Source organism: Siphateles boraxobius, unplaced genomic scaffold, assembly GCF_051911475.1.
Source record: "Siphateles boraxobius isolate OS27281-9 unplaced genomic scaffold, OSU_SipBor_1 65, whole genome shotgun sequence".
In the NCBI taxonomy this organism is placed as follows: domain Eukaryota; kingdom Metazoa; phylum Chordata; class Actinopteri; order Cypriniformes; family Leuciscidae; genus Siphateles; species Siphateles boraxobius.
In genome coordinates, this window is record NW_027509192.1 from 12270385 (window position 1) to 12290227 (window position 19843).

Here is a 19843-nt window from a genome sequence, read left to right on the forward strand (position 1 = left end):
ACAGATAGATACACCATATATATTAGATAGATAGATACACCATATATATTAGATATAGATCTATCGATATATAGATAATAAATCAGCAAATTAGAATGATTTCTGAAGGATCATGTGACACTTAAGACTGGAGTAATGACTGATGAAAATTCAGTTTTGCATCACATAAATAAGTTATATCAAGTATATTAAAATAGAAAACCATTATTTTAAATTGTAATATTCCACATTACCGTTTTCTTCTTCTTCTGTATTCACAAATAAATGTAGACCTGATGAGCATTAAAAACATTAAAAAAATAATGTTTCCAAATCTTTGACCAGCACTGTATATAGTCTACTGAATATATTTATATATCCTGATGGTATTAAACACAACAAACAAAATGATATCTTTATTGGAAGGGGAGTATATAAAAATAGTTGACAAAGAATGTGTTTATTATCTTTATTTGAACAAAAAATCGTACTGCAAGCAAGGGTATACCAGGATTTTGCAAATGAAAAGAAGTGTGCATCAGAATAGATCTAGGCGTTTGGAAAAAGCTCTATTATACACAAAAACAAATGTTTCAAAGCATTCTGCATGCACCCCAACTAAAAGGAATTGTACTTGCTCAAAAGCTTCATTATACTTGAAAGCAATGATGAGAGCCATCTACGAAAACTGAAAATTATTTTCTCATTAGCTTTAATTATTAGTAGGCTACCAAACTACTTAGTAGGCTACCAGTAGTATTCTATTTCGTTTTAGTCACAGTTGCAACCTTTTGTTAAAGACAAACATAGTCTAAGCTGTTAAAAAATGTGGGCTCTCATTTAAGATGCATCCTGAGCAGCTTAATATATAGGCTTCGACTTTAAAGGGTAGAAGAAATATAAGTACATTTCTAACAAATTAGCAGCATTTCAATCCATAGTTGATTAGAGAGGTGAACACATGGCAGGGAAATAAGAAGCAGAGTTACATGAACTTATCTACTTATGAAAATTTAACATTAGTTAGACATGCTGTTCATATACAGATCAACCTCCTATGTATTTTACACTCAGTCCATTGTCCATTTATAAACATTCTTTGTGTATTTTTAAACTGTTGTTGAGAATACAAAAAAATAGTGGTATAATCCATAAACATATTAATCGAAATTCATTTTGAGATTTGTTTACTTTAAACATTTTGCCAACACTAATAAGTCAAAACTCATTCAAAATGAAATGAAGATCGGATACCATTTCTTTTACTACAGCGTCCTCTAGGGTAAAACTCTGGAACAACATTTTGGGCTTACTTCTTTCTTGACTCATTCAATCCCATTGAATGACAAAGGTTATCCTTGTTTTCTACCAATAAGTTTGTCCATATTCCTTCCTCTTCTTTCGCATGGAGATAAACCCTTCCATGAAATCCAGTGCAAATGTGCTATGTATTCTGAAAAAAAGTCTAAATGGACAGAAAAGAAAGGAAAAGAAAAGTGAGAGAGTATCAAACATGTCATTCCTCATTACATATATAACAACATAACTATCAAAACTGAATAATAGGAATGATTTAAAAGAGAAAAATGTGTGAAGATGTTAAAGGGATAGTTCATGTAACAATGAAGGTTCTGTCATGTTGCCCCACACCTGTACAACTTTCCTTCCTTCTACATTATTATTTAAACAAATGATCGGTTTGGAACAACAAGAGTTTGAGCAAATTTTATTAATTTCCATTTGTAGGTGAACTATCACTTTAAGGGAAACGACATTTAGAAAAACTTTGAGCATCACTATTCTGTCGGCAAAACCACTGGAGGCCCCCAGAAGTTTAAAAGGTCAGGTTAAAACGTGTAAAAGTTCAACACATCTACATATCTATTACAGAGAGCAGACAATGGGGAATCCCTCTCTGAAACTGTCTGCAACCATGCATTCAAATTAGAGAGCAATTCCTATTACAGTGACCTTAGATTATTTGTCAGAGCATGTGATGAGGGAAAAAATAAGCAGGGAGGCAAAAGTGGCTTGGGTAACAAAATTAAATCAAATGTGCCCAATTTGGATCCATTGAAACCACTTAAATGTTTAAAGGACAAGTTCGGTATTTTACACTTAAAGCCCTGTTTTAAGACTGTTTCTGATGAAATAGAACGGTTAAGATTGAAATTTGGACAAATGCTGCTGTCCCGAGAACTTTAGGTTTCTGTGTTACTCCGTTTTCGGCGGCGGAGTAATACCGTACCTCACAGAACATCCAATACAGGTCAATGCAGTTGGACAAAAACTACAATAAAACCTGTTGGAAAGCATCTTTTGCAGTGATTGTTGTGCGAGCATATCAGTGAAGACCCCAGACCACTCGGTGAGTTTCACGTCTTTGTAAACTAAAGTTTAATGCGTTTTATGAATGATTGTTCCTATGCCCCTATGAAACCATTGTGGAGGTGGGGGGTGCTAACACAGAAACCTAAAATTCTCGGTACAGCAGCATTTGTCCAAATTTCAATATTAACCGTTCTATTTCATCAGAAACGATATTAAAACAGGGCTTTAAGTGTAAAATACTGAACTTGTCCTTTAAGAAATTAAACTCAAAGTAGATCTCAGTGCTGCTCGCCCATGAAAAACTCACCGTCACAATGCTAGGGCGGTTTGGGGCAAGCTAATCAAGGTCTTTAGAAACACTAGAAATTTAATTGTAGGTAAGTTTGATTAGGGTTTGAGCTAAACTCTGCAGGACAAATTTGAGGAACCCTGTTTGAGGAACCTCTAATAAAAGACAAGTACGGGTGTCCAATGCAGTCTTGAAAACACTAAATCTTGTGAAATGGCCAAATGTTTGATTCTGTTCAGCATCTCATCCATTTTGGGTTGGATGAATCCTGCAAGCATTTTAAGGCATGAAAGCTCACATCAGTTTGAAACCTTGCATCCAATTATAAGGGATTGAATCTTCATAGACAGTCTAGGAAAGTCTTTCATCTTATTCAACAGTCTAAGATCACTATTTTATTTGTACACTAAGTAGTGCTTTCTCAGGAGTATCAAAGATGGCTGTATAAAATATTTATAATTGTTTATACAGTGTTATTTACAAGCTATTGTACTCTGTAACTTGTTATCGACAGCATTTTTAACTAGATTTTAACATTTTTTGCATTTATTGCACTAAGGCAGAGGTGTCCTTTTCTGCTCCTGTAGGGTCACTATCCTGCAGAGTTTAGCCCCAATCATAAATACACACCTGAACCAGTCAATCAAGGACTTTGGGATGTCTATAAAACTTCCAAGCAAGTGTTTTGGGGCTGGTTGGAGCTAAATATTAGCCCTCCAGGAGCAGGATTGGACACCCCGTGCTAGGGTGTTCTGGGTAATTACTTAGTATTTGCTAGGTGGTAACTTACTGGTCCAAGACAAAAGACTCAAACCCCAATTCTTTATGACATTCTGGTCCCTAGATATGGCTCATGTTCATTTTTCAATGTAAGTCTATGGGAATTACCCCCCTTCCCTTTTTTTTATGTCAGGAGAATTTTCGAGTCTAATTGCTTAGAAAGGTAACATCACACCTTGAAACACCGCTCAATTTGAGATACCATTCTTGTCCATAACGAGTTACAGCCTGGAGTCTAATGCTTAGGGTTAGGGCTTTAAGGCAAGCATCTTAATGTGCTTGTTGAATAAATGGCATAACAAAGAAACAACCTACCAAATGAGGGCCTTTGATCGAGTGCTTCTTCCTTGTAATTTGTCCCCACTTGCAATGGCAGTCCTGTGTCTCCGCCTGTGAGTCTCAAGGTAGACCTTTTTGGCAAATGCCCGGCCACACATATCACATGCGTGGAGGGAAAAGTTTTTTGTTACCCTAACCTCAGTGCAGGTCTCCTGGCTTCTGGTGATGGGTGCGCCCTTGGTAACATTATGACTGCGAGTGACATGCGGGTTCTTGGTTGCTTGAAGGTTCTTGTCTTGTCTATTTGGTGTGAGTGGAGACTCGAGTTTGCCTGTGTTAAGCGACGTGAGCGCAGAATGCTTTCGAGTGTTGGGGGATGTTGGGGATTCTTGTTTCTTTGTTTTGGGAGATATGAGAGGATCTTGTTGACGACTGTTAGGGGAAGCTGGTGGGTCTTGCGTTTTATGCTTCCCGTTACCCTCTTCTTTCGAATTTGTTTTTTTGCTTGAGTTGTTCAAGATTGCATCAGCTGGTTTCTTCACAGCCTGGTTCTCCAAGGCAGGCATAACCTTAGCCAGATAACGTGACGACTTCTTGTGCACCACTGTGATATGGCGGATGACATCACGCTTCCGGCGTGACTCGTATCTGCAGATGGGGCAACGGTAAAACTTTATGTAGATGCTATCGTTTCCATCAGTGTGCAGCTCGGAAATATGTTTGCCCAGGTTCTGACTAGTACTGAACTGACGTTTACACAACCAGCAGTAGATCCTCTTAAAGTCAAAACTCACACCGTGGTTTCCCTCTTCCGCTGAAGCTTTTGAAAGAGACACTTTCTTTGCATAAAGCTTATTTTTTCTTTCGTGCTTCGATTTGGTCTTTTGAGAGCTGTTTTCTAGAATTGGCATCTTATGAACGATTCGCATGTGCCGCCTAAGCATTAGTTGGGAGCTGTACTTGCGTTTGCACAGCTTGCAGCGACAATTTGTCAGGTTGTACTGTGCCTTTTCTTGCTTGATTGGAGAGCTTGGAGCTTTCGCTGGAGAAGGAGGTTGGGTTTCAAGTAAAAGAGGCTGGCCTGGTCTTGTGGCAATTTCCGGTGTGATCAAATCCCGCTTTAAGCCACGGTGGACCTCGTCGAAGTGGCGACGAACATTGGCCTTGGTAGCAAAGGACTTTTTGCATACTGGGCAGCTCTTCCCTGGAGAAGGTGGTGGTTCAGCAGGATGCTTGTCCTTTACCATAGACAGCAGGCTAGTGGGAACGGTGCGCGTCTCTGTAAATTTGCGCAACTCCTCCATCCTCTGCCAATGCATTTTTCGGCAGTGGCGTCGCACGCTGCGTCTGGAGCTAAAGTCTTTTCCACAGAGACAGCAAGAGATCCTCATCTCCTTTATCTCAGAGGCGGCACTCTCCTCTTCTTCTTCCTCCCCTTCAACTGGCTCAATCTTTATTTGCTCTTCACAGCTCTGACCTTCTTTAGCAGGTGGTTCTTCAGATTCAGTTTCCATCTCATCCTCAAAATCTGACGGCTGGACCTTTTTGGGTGCCAAAATAGATTTGCGGCGATTTTTCTTCTCAGGTACTGGGATCATAGTCTCGGGGGTAAGGGCTGGGGTTTCTGGTGTGTCCTGAATTTCCACTACTGCCACTTGTTGAAACACTGCATTGGGGTTGGTCTCAATGGCTTCCAGCTGAATGACATGTTTTTCTTGTTCTTTCTGTGGATAGATGGCTTGAAGTAGTTCTTTGATGGCTTGGCTCTGCCCCCCTTGTGAAGGCTCTGCAGAAAGTAGTAACATCACAAAATATTAATCTAATTAACAATTACTATTATAATCATGGGCCCAATTGCAACAATTTGAAGTACATTTTCACATCTTTTTAAGAAAACATGAATGGTGCTTGCCCATGCGGAACTCAATCAGGCTATTGCCAACCGGTTACTAGGGCATTGCTATGTAGTTGATGGAGTGTTTTCACATTTCTTCCTTTTGTGGAACACAAAAAGATGATATTTTGACAAATGTTTTGTCCATACAAAGAAAGACAATGGAGTGCAATGTGTTTGGACTCCAATTGACTTTGAACAGTTGAAGCATTTTAAAAAATATATTCCTTTTGTGTTCTGCAGAAAAAAATAAAGTCATACAGGCTTTGAAACACTTCAAGTCAGAGCACTTAAATGGATGTACAAACCATCTGACTGAGGTTGCCGGGAAAAGCAGTAGAGCTCCTTGTGAGTGACCAGATTCGGTAGACCACGGAACAGACTTCGACAGATTTTGCACTCAAATATGGTGTCAACCTCCTTCAACAGCATGTGTTTGAGTTGAGTTGTACCTGCAATAACAGCACATGTTGAAAGCAACCAATTATCATTAGGCAATAAGGAAATATAAATTCATGTAAGAACACTTTTAGAGGGAAATCTCATTTTTCAAAATCTCACTCAACATAGGTTTCAACTTTGTTTCGTTGTATAGCAATTCACTTTCAGTAAGGACAGACAATATCTTGGTGATGGTAAATGTGTTGTGTCTTGTGAATAAATGAGGTCTTCATGACATGCATTTACTGAATGATCAAAGTTCTGGAATTGAAGTACCTGAGCGAAAACACTCAATGATTTGAAGAATTCCTGACTTGGATGTCTGGAGCTGCTTTTGAAGCAGGGGTGGATCACCAGGCTCAATCGAATGTACTAAAACACAAAACAGTGAAAGGAACATTTTAGATTATACTTAAGGTAAAACATGTTTTCACAAAAGTCTTCTGTTGAAGTTCCCTCATTCAGGTATGGGGACAGCAAAGGGTTTAAATCTGTAGTAGGAGCTAAGGGGTAAGGTTGGGGCAAGACACCCCATGGCACCTGGTTAAGTGCGCTACAGATAATTCAAACAAAAAGGCAGTGACTGTCTGCACATGTGCCCGTGGAACTACCAACTCTCCTGCACAATCTGGACTTCACACCCTATTATCTTCCACAATTTTCACAAACTTTTTTGCTCTTTGGTTTTCTAAAGTTACTAGCCACTCAACATTTTAACTGGCCACAATTTTGACATTGATACCATTGGGAAAACTGCCATTTAGATATTTTTTATATTATCTCATAATTTGGCAGCAGGTATATTTGGCTGATGTCACTTTAAGACCTCACGCACAGACCAATATACTGTTACACATGCGTTTTCTTTCTCAACTGTTTATGTTCACTGAAAACAAAATTGACTGTGTTTACGAGAATACTGACGAATACTGGCATTTCGGCATTATTTTGTGTGTATTTGACTCTTTAAGCGCAATAAGCAGCAAAAAAAAGAACTCAATTTAGTACTGATAGGTGGTTTTATCCTCCCGTACTTTATGTGTGAACACAAAATCTGCGTGAATTAGTTAAATTATGCACAATATGCGATATCCCACGCCGAATTTCAAGCCCTATAACAGCAACAATTTTCATCCAGAGCAAATGAAATGAGTAAGTGAGTGAGAGTTGGCAGGTGTTAATGTCAAGCCCTGATTATTATGTAAAGGCAGTAGAATCTTGAGGAAAAATTTTAAAGAAAACAAGCTTTCAAACCAAAATTCTTCTGTTCCATTAGTTTCTATTCTTTCAATACTAACTGTATATAATTCCTAAATAAATAATATCAATGAATGGCATCTTTCCTTTAAGGCTTTCAAATAAACCAGCAGAGACAAATAAAATAGTAGATCTATTTCCCCACGGACATAAGCATCTTTTGGTTTGCAACACTCCCATCATTCATTTGTACACCTGCTTATCACCTGACTCGATCATTGTTCCTTAAGGCAACTCTTTATTGTTAGTAGTGATTTTGACTTTGTTATTTTCTACCCATGGATGTCTACCAACTGAGAGTCACCTGGTAAAATCTGCAGGGACTTTTGATGATGTGATGATTTATTTTATTTTTTATATTTTGATGATTTATTATTATTATCGATGTGTAAGTTACACCTTCTGATCTGATACCAGGTGTCTGAAAATTATGGCGCACATTACATTACCTACGAGAACACATGAGAATCTTACATTACTTAGACTATTTAAAACATTCTGCCTACAGTTTGCTAACATACTTTTTTCAATTAAATGTATTAAAATATGTTGCACACTTCACAGTGCATTAGCAGGGAAATTGTACTATTATATAGTTTTGTCAAAGTGGAAACTTAAAAAGTTAGTGAATGCAGGTTTACATTTTTTTTAAAAATTAACAAAATTTAAATAATGAGTCACTTACATCAATCCTTCTTCCAAAACGTTTTTGTCCTACCCTGATTCACTATGGTAAGCCTATTATGAGTGTTTATTTTTAGACGGGTCGAACAACTTTCACAGGAAATTGCGTACATACGTCACTCACCCATGCATGTCTCCTCCATAAATAAATAAAAGTTTGACGCGTGTATGGGAGTGGCAAAAGTTAGTTGTCACAAAGAGCAAGAAAGGTTGACATGGAGCAGCTAAATCTCGAGCCTGCGGGGAATCATCCGTTTTAAAGAAATGCCGAACAGAGGAGAGTCTGCTGCCAAAAAGAGAACGCGACAGAGCTGCTAATAAAACCAGAATCAACATTGCCTTGGCTTCCCGGAGATGGCAAGAACTGAGGGATTTGAAATGTTGTAAAAGCAGAAATGGCATTTTTATAACTCAACAGGTCGAGTAAGGTATTTTATTGAAAAGATCAATTTCCATCAGTAGCATTCTAACAGAGTGTATTTTAAATCATTATCTATTGTGAAGGGTCACTTCATTATGGTTGTTGTTGTGCAAGAAATTAAGGAAGTACCGTGTCTATTAATGGGTATAGCGTCAGTAATGTCTTCAGCTAGTTATCCTTTGATCTTCAGCTAGTGTTCCTTTACATCTAAACTGGTTATATCTCTTAAGCCCAGTAGTGAATGTTTTATGAGCAATAGGATAACCATATTCATCCGCATAGTCACACAGAGCCGAAGCACAACCAAAACAATGTTCTTCCGCAAAATGCATCGGTTTTTTTTAACCGCTAGAGGGCCAAAAGTTACTTAGCATATCTATAAAGAAATATATAGAGACGTATAGACAACATTTACTTCTAAAAAATTTGACATTTTTTTCAACATTGAAAAAAGCCATTTATTCATAACTTGTGTTTAAACCTCAAATCAACAACTCTATCCAGCATGAATATTAAGAGGGGCAATTGTGAATAAATATGATACACCTGTGTTTTGTCAGATGAGAAGTTTATCTATGCATCATCTTTTTTTCTTAATTCATTTTATAACTTTATCGTATATCTCTTTTAATCCCTTTTATAACTGTTTTAATTTCCCTTGCTTTTATTTTGTGATTATTTTAATTAATTTCTGTGTAAAGCACTTTGAATTGCCATAGTGTATGAAATGTGCTTTATAAATACACTTGCCTTGACACTTGCCGTGTATTGAGTATTTTTATAAGCTGCCTGCTAAAACAATTATTTTTGCATTAAAAGCCCATCCTGATTCTTTTCAACAGGAAAGATTGGACTGTGTATCTCACTATCAGCCAGTATACATGACTTTATCTGCCTCAGAACACCATGTCTTTATTTATGGTCATAAATTACTTTAAAGACAACAACTCCAGGTCACTGAAATTAGCACCACTGTAGAACACACATAACAACCTGCCAAGCTAGAAATCTTATTCCAGCATTGATAATTATGGAAATATGTGAGAAACACATTGGAATGTGATTGTTCTACATTAACAACCAAGTCGCCAAAAGACATTGCATTTAAATGCAACTATATTGATAGATCTTTGAAATTAATGCATAGAGAAGGAATAAATAAGAAAAATAGATTTCACAATGAATGTGGGTCCATCCAAACTAACTTTGATTATACACAGATATCACCACGAGGGAATAACACAACCTTTAATTATCAATAAAATGTATGTAAAATACATACAGTCTACATGAAACCAGCCTTCTCAGCTAATTTTACTCCTGTAATGTGATGCATTTCTGAATGCAACAGGATTCAACAAGAAAAAAAATGTAGGCGGCAGTTGATTTTAACCATTTGGAATTGATTGGATATTGGAAAGTGGGTGTTGCATACCAATATGAAGCCAAAAATAAGAGTGATTTTTAACGTCAGCCTAAAAGGAACATTTTTTTCCACTTTGGATTAACTTGCACTGACAAATCGTGCACAATAAGGGCAGGAATGTGTATTTAAAAAAGGAAGTTTTGATTTCATGTTGACTTTAAGGTGCTGAGTGAGTTCCTACCTGGATTTTTGCCACAAGGCTCTGGAGGGGTTTCTGTTGTTTGGCAACTGCAGTCCTGAAGTGTCTCAGTCTGGCAGCATTTGTCACTAGTCAGGCTTCCCTGATCTTCACTGTTAGTAGCCTCCATCCTTTATGAACTTAAAAGACAAATCAAAAAGTTAATCAGTGGAGCTATTTCTTTTGAATGCTTTTGATGGAGAAATTACTTAATTCCCACATGCCACTTAAAATGGCAAGTTCTCCAACAGTAGCATAAAGCAGCACAATTTAAAATTCAAAAATCAGATATAAATTATACAGGTATTTACAAAGACAAACAGACATTACTGCCGCTGTGATGATCGTGTGATTATTTACCAAGGAAATAAATGTCAATATGAGGCATAACGGTTATGTGCTAAAAATGACAAAACAATTTGAATTATGGAAATGTCAGTCGTGCATCAAACAAACATCATAATTACCCAGATGTAATGGAAAGAATAATGTGAGACAACAGGACAAACTGAAATGAGATTTCATTCTGGATCACAGAGCTTTTAAATATCAATATATTGCATTAAAATCCCTTTTACAAAACCATGTCCACATGAACTTGTGCATGTTAGTCAAATTAATTTAAATTTACACTGATATGAAATGTAGATTACTGAAACTTTTACAAAACATACATTTTTAGAGTCCTTAAAGTAGAAACCGACACCTATACACAGAGAGGAAATAACCAGATAATCTCAATTTTAGCATCCGCTGCACTCACAAACATGTATAATGTTCAATATTTGTGCCAAAATACAAAATAGTAACTTACTACATTATGTTACGACAGTAAAACTGGTAAATTGGTTAAAAGGGTAATAAAAAGAGCAATGGAGAACCCATAAAATGTAGCTAATGATTTTAGGCAATGACTAACAACATTACTTATTGTACGTAGCCTACTATTTAACAGATTTCAGCTTAACATAGTAGTGTATACATTTGATATTTATATATAGTTTTAAAAGTTCTTCATTGCAGTTCACTAAAATAGTCTTGTGGCATGATAAGTGCTTGACTGTTCATGTAAACTCTCTTTTCATAGGCTTAAATGTAAGTAGCAGCTGTAACTGTGGTATTTGGGCGATAACTATGGTAAACCATGGTACTATGGTAAATGTTTATTGATTTGATTCGCTATGTACCGTTGTTTTATGTAACTCGTTTCCAAAGTGTTCTTCTAGCGCAAATGAAATCTATAAGTCGTCATGTTATGATTGAGAAGGACATACACCTGACTCAAAGTTCCCAAACATTCGCGGGGCAGGAAGTCGCGAGCGCTGCACGAGAGAACACGTGTCCGTGGCCAACTTTACAAACGATCATAATTATGCTTCATAATACCACGCATCATGCTTTAATATAGCGCCATTCGGCTGATGGAAGGCACGTTTGTTCCGTACGAGTCATATTGTGGGTAGCAAATCAATGACGCGTGCAAATCTTAGTATCTATGTATGCTCGCGCCTGAGTAAGTACTTTGCAAACATAACATATGGAACTTGTAAGAATTACCCATAAAACCTAAGCCGTGCTATCCGCGTGCGAGTGGAGGCATAACAACCGAGAACGTGTTGAAATGACCATCACCACCCAAAAGCATCAGAGACATTTGGCCACGTGACCGGAAAAAATAATAATTTAAAACAATAGACACACGATCTTTGCCCGTCCATCCTGAAGCATTGAGATTAAACGCACTGGAGTCATTAAAATCACTATCAAATTATTCTTCAAATAATTCAACTTTAAAAATCAAAACATCTTGCTAGTTTAGAACCACGGGTTTACGTACAGGCTCGCGAGCAGACAAAAACATCAATTTATATCACGATTTCACAGATCGATGCATCAACATATAGTTAAATAATAAATTCGCACTTTTAGACTACAAAAATGCACATACCATCTTTAGAAACAAACTCACATTCACACTCTCACGCATCAAAACACATTGGGGCCACAAGGGGCCAAATGTGAACAACGTAAAAAGTTGATACCCAAATTTAGCAGTTATACTCTCCAAATCTCAGCAAAATAATATACCACACGCACGTCTGGATGACGAGGTGAGGCATATTAGCATCAGTTCAGACGTTTGGCTGACTTATGATGGGAGATTGTGGATGCATGTGTGCGGGAACGCGCGAAGCCATTGGCTGCACGAGCATCACCAAGTCCACAGTGGCTAAAAAGAGGCATCTGACCAGCAAAAAATAGAATGTATCCGAGACTATCCCTCAGATTACATCGAAAACTGTGTGTTTACGTTATTCGTGCCAGTTCGTGTGGTTCAAAAACCTGTTGGAATAGCCTGGGTTGGCGTTCTCCCCTATGCGCAATTTAGACACGTCGTGGCGCATTCACACTTCATTTAGCCAAACTGTTTAAAAATGTAAGCGCAGGTTATATCGCCGTGTTTTGTCGGATATTCGGCCTATTTAGCGTTTTCGAGAGGTAATTTGCATCGCTCCATTATTCTGTAAATCTCTTTTACACGGTTACATTGTCAGGCCAAATCTCCTCTATTGCGGACCACAATGGGCCAGATTAACTTGATGGAGAAGGAGAGCCCATGTGCAGAATGGAGCTTTAAAGAAGGATTGATGCTTACCAGGGAGCGAGTGCGGCGGAAAGGCGGGCTGACGCGAGAGGCTGATACAAAAGACGACGTTTCCACTAACTTGCAGTTCTTTCCGAACACAAACCTACCAGAATATATAATCGCGTCCTCAAACAGTTACAAACCGAGCACATTCAAGCAGATTCACACGATAACAAGGCACGTCCGAATGATAAAGTGCTGCGCTTTGCGGCGCTGTGCCATCTTCCCGAAGCCGCTTTGGCGCACAGGTCTGGTGACCCTTCCGCCTTTGCGCGTCCTCTCCTCTTCGGTGTTTTGTTATGAAGTGCCATTTCACTCCCCAAGTAGGCCCGTGGACTTGCTCTATCTCTCCGGGCAGACATGGCGAGTCCGAATCAACTCTCGCTCTAATTTAAGCGCTCAGAACAAGTGCGTTTTCCCCGGTCGCACAGCCAGCACGAACGGTGACGCCATTTTCTGTTGAGAACAACCACGCTCGCGCAGGATAGGAAACGACACTGGTCCGCTGCACGATTCCGGGCCCGAGTGGGCAACTCCCGCGGTTGAAATCAACCGAGATGTGTTCGCAGAGTTCTTACCTTTTGGGAAAACGACGCTGGATTTCGAGTTGGGATGGTCGGACGCGGTCCGAAGGTGGTTTCGCTCGCCTCTCGCGCTGACGCTGCCCTCTCGGAAGCTGCCTTTGTGCACGCGAGGACCTCTCGGCGGAGAAGCGGCTGTTGCGCAAAGGTGCAATGGATGTTCGAGACCACCAAAATGTGGCACCCGATGTTGTCGCCGGGTTGGTGCTTTACATATGACCCCCCACAACCCGTGCTACTAACTGAGGAAATTAACGGGCCGTTTTTAATTTCACACACCCACATAAAAGCGTTGCAAATGCAGCGATTCCAAACCCAAATTTAAACCGAAGGAGTCTTGCATTTGGCGATTAAGACTGCGAATTTACGGTGAATTAAAAAAAAAGTTTTAATTCAAATACCCTTCCCGAATTATATTTTAATGATTTTTAATCTATATTTGAATTTATTTATGAGTGATTCTGCAATTATGGAAACTTTTAACTACTTGAAATCTGGGAGGAAAAACTTCTTTAAAGTTTATTTGTTAGACATGTAGGCCTATACGTATTTGTCTTGAAAATAAAAACGGGCCTTGATCTTCTTAAGTAGCTTTTAATATCTGCTCTTCTGGGTTTTTGATATTGTTGTGTTATGGTAATGACGTCGAGGGGATGACGGAATTGCAAACACAACAAGTGCCTTAGCAGCTAAATGGCTTATTTATTTGATTTTTGACAAACAAATAAATACATTTCTGAATTAAATTTCTAACGTAGGCCCTACTTAAATAATAAGCAGCTTTGGTAATGACAACTAAACCTATACTCGGATCATTAAAAAAATAATATGACTGACGTTTCTGTTCTTCAAACTCTCAAGAGATGTGATTTCCTGACAGTTATTATTTACACCATAACCCAATTAAATTATTGTTGGTTTAACTTTAAAAAGTAAGTAACATGGTTGCCTTAAGTTCATTCAAAAAAATGAGTTAATAGAAAGAAGGAGATTGGTTTAATCCACAGAAACTCAAAATATTATGTTATCTGATCCACATTAGTTATTTAAGTTGATTTGACAAAAGAAAAAATGTTCTGATAACAAATCATGAAACTATTTTTTACAGTGTTGGTATAATGACAAAAGTTATGTGGATAGTAAATATTTGCTGTGCATGGCTTTAGTTAATTAAATTGTACATATGATTATTAAAAATGCTTTTAAAAGATTTTAAAGGAAAAGTACATTTAAAAGCAAAACAAGGAAGTCTAGGTATGAGACATGCCCAAAATATAGAGGAACTGAGGCAGATTCAGCCAACACTTTTAAACATTTGGTAAAAGTATAAGAGTACTTTTAGAGGACAATGGAGTATTTTACATTAAAGTCGGTATAAATCAATTTATTTATTTTTTTAACTAAAACTCTTTTTTTTTATCATCCAGGACACAGAATATTGGATGGAACATTTCTTCTATTTGGAGAATCGCCTTTAGTTATATTAACTAGTATATTTAACTTTCATTTATAACTTATATTTTAGTTAGTTTATTATAAATTTAATTTAGGCCATGTGATTTAGTGTCTGTTTTAAGTCTGTTTAAACACAAAAGTCGTAGGCTACACTCAGTGTAACCGGTATCACTGAAAGAACATTACACCTCCTCGTAACACAGCGAACACCTCGCACGCATTCACAACTCTGAACTGTTGCTACCATAATTAGCATAACATTGTTCTTCCCATTGAACTATTAACGTAAGCAGTTCTCTGTCACTCGCTCCACAGGGCTCCAGTTTCAATTCAATTCAATTTACTCAAAGGTAAACTGGTGTCCAATGATAAATGCGCTATTCGTGTGATATATTTTTTCACATCAATAAGACTTTCTCATGCGTGATTTGCATTAAATACAGAAAATCAAACCGAGTGGCATCTGCTATTAAATGCTGCTAAAACTAACTTCACTTTTATAGTCATTTTGCAATTGAACCATGGTGTTTGGTGATTTTTAGTGGGTGTATGAAGTCAGTTCCCCTCAAATCCACAGGTGTAGAGAATCACATTAACTATCAACATGATCCACTGATGTCTGGCAACCACAAAGTGTCACAATGCAGTACTTTTTATCTTTACTCTGCACAGTATATTTATTGATTTATCATTTTCAAGCTACACTTTTTTGTGAAATTCTTTATTTGAACAGTTTTATTTATGCTTTAAAAAAATATAATATACAGTTTAAGAAATTAAACAATTAATTTAATTTAATAATCATTTTTAAAAATATTAAAAAGAAATACTTAATAAATTAAAAAAGAATAATACGTAGGAATGTAATTATTTGACATGCACACATTTATATATTTTCTATAGACACAAAAAGTTTTTCTTTTTCTTTTCTAGTTCAGTTCTGTTAATGACTTTTTCTTCAGGGTTTTTTTTTCTCTTGTCTATGCGCAACTATACAGTAGTGCTCATTTCCCTATCTTTCTGTGTTATAAGGATAGTTAACTGAGAAAAAAATTCAGCCATTTACTTTCTATGGAACACAGAAGAAGATATTTAGAAAAACGTCTTAGTCAATGTAAAAAGTGATCAGATGAACCCAATAGTTGTGTGGGTTACAATATACTTTAAAGTGTCTTTTATGGCATTGACAAAAATTACATATCAAGATTGCGTGTACTGAATAAAAGTTTAAATAAATAAAACCTTTTTTTTTTAAAAAATTGTAGAACATTACGGTAATTAAACATCTGCAAAACTTTCATTGGGTGTGCCTCAATCAGCTCAGTCGGCCATTTTAAAACCCGTCTCAATTGCAAAATCTGACACGTTCGCTCCCTAAAAAGTCCCACAACCGTGAAAACCCGGAGCATCAATGTATTTATATTTATATCACATATTCCCTCAACGTAAGTTCTGAAGCGCGATACATGAATCATATGAGCTAACTCACTGCATTTGACCCAAGTTAGTGGTCAAACATTAGGAGTTTTACACCCACACAGCTGTGAGCTGCCGGTATTGAGAATCGAACCAGCAACCTTCATGTTATCATTCTGACTCTCTAACCATTAGACCACGACTGCCCCAACCCTAACCCTTTAGTGTAGTAACGTAGTAATCGCCCGAGGTAATGAACATAATCTAGCTAAAATGTATAATTTATTTAAAGCTGAAATGTTGCACATATATGTAACAAGTAAAGTTTTTATCATGTACTTTAAATAACATTAAAACATAATGTCAGACAAGGTCATTGTTGTTCATAAATACCAGTAGTGATTCTGTACAATGAGGACATTGTTGTGTTGCCAGAAACAGAGTCATCAGTGTCCCAATGTGTAGTGAGCCAGGGTCCTTACTGTCCTTACAGTGACGAAATGCATGTGTACTATTGATTCACGACCTTGGAAGTTAGGGTGCTGATTGAGACGCACCCATAGTATGAACAGAAACAGTTTCATTTAAATAGCCGCTGTCACCTTCACTTGTACATGTGTTTACAAGACCGTGTCAATCCAGTATCCTAATAGTTTGAATAATACACTATACCCTTAGAAAACGTGTCATAAAAATGTGCTTAGTAATCATTAGTAATCAACCATTGCATATATTAATATTTAGTAATAATAATATATATATACACACAAATATATATTTACAAACTTTGTTAGATGTGATTAATTTGAATTTTTTTGAAAGCACTAATCTGTAGAAGGTTTAAACACTTGCATAATAGCTCATGTCAAAATAAAAGACATGTTCATAATGTATGAATTAGGGCACAGGGTCAGTAAGTTGGCAACATTTATTTTTGCATCGAGCTTTAGCTGCTACTAAATAAAAAAACACTTTTAATGTGAGGTTATGGTTACAACTCACTCAAACTGTAATATTGAGGTTGCCATAAATTATTCAGTTTCACTGAAAAAATATGGAGAAACAAAATATAATTCTGTTCTGTTGTATATTTGTTCACATTTAAATTATATTTACGGGTATTTATTTTGTTTTGATATTGCAAGACATATTTCAAGCAATATCTTTGAAAATTAGAATTAGTAAAAATAAATACATGTAAAAAATAAATGAAATAGATATATATATATATTATAATATTTTATAAAATACATTATATTGTATTTATTTAATATTTTATAATATTTATTACATGTTTTACCAGCCTTTTGGTCCTCCAGCCAGCAAAGTTTGACAAAGTTTTATGGTTTTTAGTTGGTACGTTTTATTTCATATTTATTTATACATGCATACATACTGTATTCTATATAAATCATTACAAAAGCTATTTTACAGATACATATTTTTAAGGACAGAGTTCTTGAGTTCACCTATAGCTGGAATGTTGCTGCACTTCTGATAATCCCTTCTGTCCTAAACAGAGAAATAGAGAAATCTGGATAAACTACCAATAGATTCAAAGGTGTAACAAACTGCTCATATAATCAAATATCTCAAATGAAGCATGGGCGTATAGTGTTTGCATTAAGTATTAGGTCTGAACTCAGCGCCTTTGAATCTTCAAACGATCCCATATTTCTTTTTTAAGCAGTAGTTACTTACGCCACTCTTATGAACGTCTCTTGTGATATCCTGTCATCACTGGCTCCATCCGGTAACTCATTGAAATTCTTGATGCCAAGTGTCTTCAGTGCTGCGGGGAAGCAATGTTGTGCGTATAATACTGAGTCAGACCACAAGTGTAATTCTTATACTCATGAATTATAAACAAAACAACTTAATGGAAGTATTCAGAGAAATCTTCTGTTAAAGTCGCAGTGCATTAGGGTAATTCTTGGGTCAGTGTTTCTCCATTTTTACACGGCTCTGTGGAATACTTGATTCTGATTGGTCAATTGCGCTATCCAGCTGTATGTTATTCCCCGATAACAACCAGTAAAAACAGATACTACAGGCTCATCGGGGTAACTCAGTGCTATATGCTTGCTAGGAACTGTTTTTCTTTGTGGAAGTTTTGCGATTGATAAACTAATAAAATATTAAAACTCAAATCAATATTTTGTGTACGGTTCATCCAGTATCACAGACTCGCTCTCTCTTGTTTCATACAAACTCGGCTGCTGCCATTTTGCAACGATTGTTTTGTACACTGTTGGATTATAAGATAACAAACAGGTATGATTTTAAAACAGTTTGATCTCAGATCAATATCTCTTATCTCCATAATTATTTATGTGGTGAAATGACATGTAACAAGTGGTATGGCTGTACGGTATCGCTTAAATTTGCATCTAGTTTGAACTTGCCGCTTGCTAGCAACTGCTCTCTCTGTGGAAGCTTTGCGTTTAAAGACCTACTAAAATATTTCAACTTAAGTCAATATTTCTTGTCTAATTATTTACTTATGTGGCAAGTAGCCGTGTAATAAGCGGGATAATGCACATCCAGCCGGTTGTTCTCTCAAAATAAACCCCTTCAGGCTGATGGAAGACCCTAATCCTGATCACCCTGTCGGGGTTTATTCTGCGATAACAACCGGATGGATGTGCATTCTTATCCCTAAAGGCCCGTTCACTCCAAGGACGATAACTATAAAGATATAGGCCTAGTTCTAAAAATCGTTCTCAGAATTAAAGAATAGCAGAGTCCACATCACATATAACGGTAACGGCACAGAGAAACTGAATCACTTTCAGAAAGATTTTATCCCGATGATGAACGATAAAAACCAAGACAGCCAATCAGTATCCAGCTTTAACAAGTCATAAAACGCATACTTTTGTTAGATGCGATTAATCGCCACTAATCGATTTGACAGCACTAAATATAATATAATATAAAACAATATAGCCTAATATAAATAATCCATTCAGAAACATGTCTGTTTGGTACATTTTACATTTATTAACATGCATTATTTGACAGACACTTTTATCCAAAGTTACTTATTATAGAGCATTTTACTATTATTGTTTTTATTAGGTGTAAAGTTACAGCATAGGTTTTCCCAAAAGGAAAAAGGCTTTCACAACCTCTGCAACATTCTAAGAGATTTACCTTCTTTGTATTGACCATGAGTAATAAAGCCTTGATCGGAAGGATCCAGGACTCCAAACAGAGCATCTAAATTGGACTCGTTGAAGAGGCACGGGCTGTTTCCTACACGAGCTTTGGAAAGGCTGAGCTTTTCAAGTTGGTCGATCAGAAATTCTTTTGGACGATCTGTAATGGCAGGATTCATGAGATTGGCCATTACGTTTGTCTTTCCTTTACTGTTTTACCACATTTTTTAACAGTAAGAAAGCAATTGGTTAACGTTACTACTCTAGATTTCTAAGCACTACAAAAGACTCTATCTGACAGTCAATCTATTCATTTCAAACTCTCAATTTCAAATTGAAGCTGTGCAAGGTAAATGCCACAGTTTTTATACGATGATGGTAACAAATCTACTATGAGACGCGTTACAAGTTTCACCTGGTCTGTAGAAGAAGAGCATACTGGTTAAATTATCCATCAGCTCAATAACTTTGTGTTTCTCGAGGTATTCTGCAGCCTCGTGCTCCCGCGGCGATGACATCTTGGCCGCTGTCCTTCTGTGTTTATCACTGTTGCTATGATACCGCACATGCGCAGCGGGGGTGGCAAACGTCAGTAGCAAGAGTGGTTTTGTTCAATACTAGTAA

General features: G+C 36.9%; 2 protein-coding genes across 10 annotated transcripts; both read right to left on the minus strand.

The window, feature by feature from the left end:
* Positions 1-434: 434 nt before the first annotated feature.
* Positions 435-13480, minus strand: znf800a (zinc finger protein 800a). 8 transcript variants are annotated; one of them, XM_077211034.1, is made up of 6 exons: positions 13185-13480; positions 9963-10099; positions 6270-6365; positions 5861-6004; positions 3695-5444; positions 435-1444 (listed from the first exon to the last, which is right to left on the minus strand). In XM_077211034.1, coding segments are annotated over exons 2-6 (2118 nt in total). In that variant the 5' UTR covers positions 10090-10099; positions 13185-13480; the 3' UTR covers positions 435-1443. The 8 variants fall into 8 exon arrangements, with proteins under 8 accessions (XP_077067149.1, XP_077067150.1, XP_077067151.1 ...); XM_077211035.1 differs by lacking the exon at positions 13185-13480 and adding an exon at positions 12616-13156; XM_077211036.1 differs by lacking the exon at positions 13185-13480 and adding an exon at positions 12714-13087.
* Positions 13481-17396: 3916 nt separating this feature from the next.
* Positions 17397-19756, minus strand: efcab10 (EF-hand calcium binding domain 10). 2 transcript variants are annotated; one of them, XM_077211039.1, is made up of 4 exons: positions 19635-19756; positions 19215-19379; positions 17760-17850; positions 17397-17565 (listed from the first exon to the last, which is right to left on the minus strand). In XM_077211039.1, exons 1-4 carry the CDS (start codon positions 19735-19737, stop codon positions 17487-17489), a joined length of 438 nt encoding a protein of 145 aa, XP_077067154.1. In that variant the 5' UTR covers positions 19738-19756; the 3' UTR covers positions 17397-17486. The 2 variants fall into 2 exon arrangements, with proteins under 2 accessions (XP_077067154.1, XP_077067155.1); XM_077211040.1 differs by having other exon boundaries at positions 17397-17570.
* Between the last annotated feature and the right edge of the window lie 87 nt (positions 19757-19843).

Coding starts and splice junctions, on each gene's coding strand:
- znf800a (XM_077211029.1), bottom strand. CDS start 10,089: ATGGAGGCTACTAACAGTGAAGATCAGGGAAGCCTGACTAGTGACAAA. Junction 6,005..6,269: donor CATTGAGTGTTTTCGCTCAG/GTACTTCAATTC, acceptor CTGTTATTGCAG/GTACAACTCAACTCAAACAC. Junction 5,445..5,860: donor CCGGCAACCTCAGTCAGATG/GTTTGTACATCC, acceptor TACTTTCTGCAG/AGCCTTCACAAGGGGGGCAG.
- efcab10 (XM_077211039.1), bottom strand. CDS start 19,737: ATGTCATCGCCGCGGGAGCACGAGGCTGCAGAATACCTCGAGAAACAC. Junction 17,851..19,214: donor TCATGGTCAATACAAAGAAG/GTAAATCTCTTA, acceptor GCTTCCCCGCAG/CACTGAAGACACTTGGCATC. Junction 17,566..17,759: donor GAGACGTTCATAAGAGTGGC/GTAAGTAACTAC, acceptor TGTTTAGGACAG/AAGGGATTATCAGAAGTGCA.